The 3513-nt window shown below is 52.7% G+C and overlaps 1 protein-coding gene across 1 annotated transcript in view; it reads left to right on the plus strand.

Moving 5' to 3' along the window:
- The window catches only part of PTPRE (protein tyrosine phosphatase, receptor type, E), a 70423-nt gene that overhangs the window by 50936 nt on the left and 15974 nt on the right, over positions 1–3513 (plus strand). The window contains exons 7-8 of the mRNA XM_014530149.1: positions 111–147; positions 585–682. Coding sequence (XP_014385635.1) covers positions 111–147; positions 585–682 — 135 coding nt within the window. The remainder of the gene's footprint in view (positions 1–110; positions 148–584; positions 683–3513) is intronic.

Here is a 3513-nt window from a genome sequence, read left to right on the forward strand (position 1 = left end):
CTGTGTCTTCCCATGTGTGTGTCTTGAAAGGTATTCCCAGAAAATAAAGACTAGAGAGGGACATACAAAGATAATTTGGAGACATTATAAATCTGATTTTATGTTTCTAGGGTTACAAGGAGAAGAATAAGTTCATAGCAGCTCAAGGTAAGCTTGTTGTTGTTACTCTCTCATCACACACACACTCACACTCACACTCACACACCACATCCGGGTGCGATACTGAGACTAAAACACCGAGTGGCCACAAACCACTTGGACCCGTAGCTGCAGACCAGCTCTCATTTTGATAGGTGACTGCCTGTGACTGTCACCTGCCCGGGTCCAGGGATTCCGCCCCCTGAGGAGTTCCCAGCTCCAGAGGGGAGTGGGGAGTGTGGTGGGATGGAATGGGCAGGCGGGGACCTGCTGGCCCCTCCCAGCCCCACGGGTTCTGGAATTCTGTCGGGTGTGAACTGGATCCACCAGCCCTTTTGTGCCTCAGAGAATCGGGGGAGCAGCCGTCCGGGGCCCAGGCAGTGCCTGGGGCTGGGGCCCACTGGGCCTCTGTCTTGCCTGACTTTGGGATCCTCCTCCACCTGCAGGTCCTAAGCAGGAAACAGTTAATGACTTCTGGAGGATGATCTGGGAGCAGAAGTCTGCGACCATCGTCATGTTGACGAACCTGAAAGAAAGGAAAGAGGTGAGCCCGGCCTCTGATAAGGCATACTTTCTTTTTGCTGCTGTTGGGGGGGGGGGGGGTGGGGGGGTGGTACCACTTCCTCTTCCTGTTTCTCTCCCTTCTCACTGCAGAAGGAAATTTAAAAAGCGCCCCCTGGCTCACAGTATCTTTATCTTGAAATAAATACTCTCTGTTCCCAGTAGCTGTGGATGTAGGAAATGTCCAACCCTGTAGAGCAGGGGTCCTCAAACTTTTTAAACAGGGGGCCAGTTCACTGTCCCTCAGACCGTTGGAGGGCCGGACTATAGTTTAAAAAAAAAAATGAACAAATTCCTATGCACACTGCACATATCTTATTTTGAAGTAAAAAAACAAAACGGGAACAAATACAATATTTGTATTTGCATGTGGCCCGCGGGCCGTAGTTTGAGGACCCCTGCTGTAGAGAATTCCTATGAGCGCATCTGACCCAAACTGATGCCCGTTGCCAGGAAGCGAAACCTCCATGGACTGAGAAACGCTCCTGAGAAGGGCAGCTCCGCAGCTTGTCTCATACGTTAGTCAAAGGAGGGGCTTAAGGAGGGTCCGTGAAATCCACTGGTGGTAGATGAAGGGCGCGGGAGAAAGCAACGCGGGAAACCTCTGGGGTTAAATAAAAAGTAAGATGGAGAGACATACGTCGTTCACATTGCTGGGTATAGGATAGTAGCCCAGCTGGCGTGGCTCAGTGGTTGAGCATTGACCTATGAACCAGGAGGTCGCGGTTAGATTGCCGGTCAGGACACATGCCCGGGTTGTGGGCTAGATCCCCAGTGGGGGACGTGCAAGAGGCAGCTGATTGCTGATTCTCATCATTGATGTTTCGATGTCTTCCTCTCCCTTTGTCTCTCTGAAGTGATAATAATAATGATAATAATAATAAACATTTGCAGCACATAGAGATGGTATTCAGGGGACCAGGTAACAATGAGGGGCTCTGTGGTCTCTGCTCTGGTGGGAGGTTGTGCCCTGGGGCGTCTGGGAAAGGGATCACTCGACCTTCCAAAGGTTTGTTATATTAGAAGCAAAAAGACAATAGACAGGCCCAGTTCAGGGTAAACACTGACCGTTGTCCAGGAAGCTACCTGCCTGGGATGTGACTACCCACCATGGCCCGCGTTTCGGTGGGAATTTTATGTTGGTCCTACCTGGTCACTTTCCGAGTTTGTAGGGTCCTGCAGGCTGGCCTCCCCGAGCCGGTGGGGTTAGTCTGTGGCCCTTTCCTCCACATAGCTCGCTGTCCTAGACGACGATGCTAGATGTGAGGGTTTTCTTTTTTCCGCCAGGGTCCTCCCCGGCCGGCAGGGCAGCTCTAACTCCCTGATGGAGGCAGTGGGTTTTAGCATTTTGATTTTTATTCTGTTGAGCATGTCATGTGTGGGCCTCACACTAAAGCAAAAATGACCTCCTGCTTATTAGCCAGACTAGAGAAACGCATTTGAAGATCAAGATATGTATTTGTTGTTGTTGTTAATCCTCACCCAGGGATATTTTTCCATTGATTTTTAGAGAGAGATTGGAAGGGAGAGGGAGAGACAGAGAGAAACATCGATGTGAGCCAAACTGGCGAGGGCAAGACATATGGAATGAATGCTGAGTCATCATTCTAACGTACGTAATTAGCTGTTTCTAATTCAAAAAGTAATGTGCGTTGTAGGAACTCAAAGCCTCCTTAAAGACTTAAGTTAAATGAGCCCTAGCCAGTGTGGCTCAGTGGATGGAGCACCGGTCTGCAGACTGAAGAGCCCCAGGTTCAGTTCTAGTCAAGGGCACGGACCTCGCCTGGAGGCTCAGGCCCTGCCCTGCTTGGGTGTGTGTGGGAAGCAGCCAATCCATGTGTCTCTCTCACATGGGTGTTTCTCTCTGTGTCTCTCCCTCTCCCTTCCACTCTCTCTAAATAGCAATGGAAAAATATCCTCAGGTGAAGATTAACCAAAAAATAATAATAATGATGACAATTAATTTAAACCGATTCCTTCCTTACGTGTGGCAAATGCCAGCTCATGCCTCCCGGACACGCCGCCCAGTGCAGGGTTGTGTGCAGTGACCCGGCTGCAAATCGGCCTCCTGCAGCTTATTCCACCGGGAGGGCTGGCACCAAACAGAAAGCAACAAATGGAGCCGGTCAGGAGGTGGCATAAAGCATAATGGGGCGTGAAGGGGACAGTGGTGCCCGAGGGCCTGGCCTGGCTGGGCCTGTACATCCCACATACCAGGGTGCAGAAATGCAGGGCCAGCTTCACGGCTCCCAGCCTTCTCTGTAGCCAGCGGGTAGGTCAGTTGCAGAACCTGTGAGGAAGCCAGCTGATTAGCTCCTGGCAGAAAGGGGGGGGGTGTGAAGTGGAACAGTCCTGGGGGCGAGGCCAGGACACCAGCACAGCTCACCTGGGGGATGGTGCTGGTGCTGGAGGGAGTTTTACCAACTCCAGCCAGAGAAGCAGCCACAGCAGGCAGCATGTTTGGGGAACCAGGAGCCACCTCCCGCCCCGCCCCCCAGTAGCCATGCCGGGCTGGGCGGCTAGAAACAATCCAGGAGCCCGGCTTGGGGCAGGAGGGCCAGCCGAGGGCCGACAGGTTCTTGTCTTGTAGGACGTGAACTCACTTCCAGAATTTAGGCGGCATTGGGAGCTGGAGGGAGACTTGTTGGAGGTGGGGAAACCTTCTAGCATATTCTAGCCTGAGGGCCGCGGCAAAGGTGGCGGAAGCAGTGGAAAGGAAGGCGCAGATCCAGGCCTGGGGCCCGAGGAGCTGATCCCTGCCCTGCCCTGCCGTTCCTCCATCACCTCACTCACTGCAGGGGGCTAGGAGCCCAG

The sequence above is a fragment of the Myotis brandtii genome, unplaced genomic scaffold, assembly GCF_000412655.1.
Source record: "Myotis brandtii unplaced genomic scaffold, ASM41265v1 scaffold725, whole genome shotgun sequence".
Classification (NCBI taxonomy): Eukaryota; Metazoa; Chordata; class Mammalia; order Chiroptera; family Vespertilionidae; genus Myotis; species Myotis brandtii.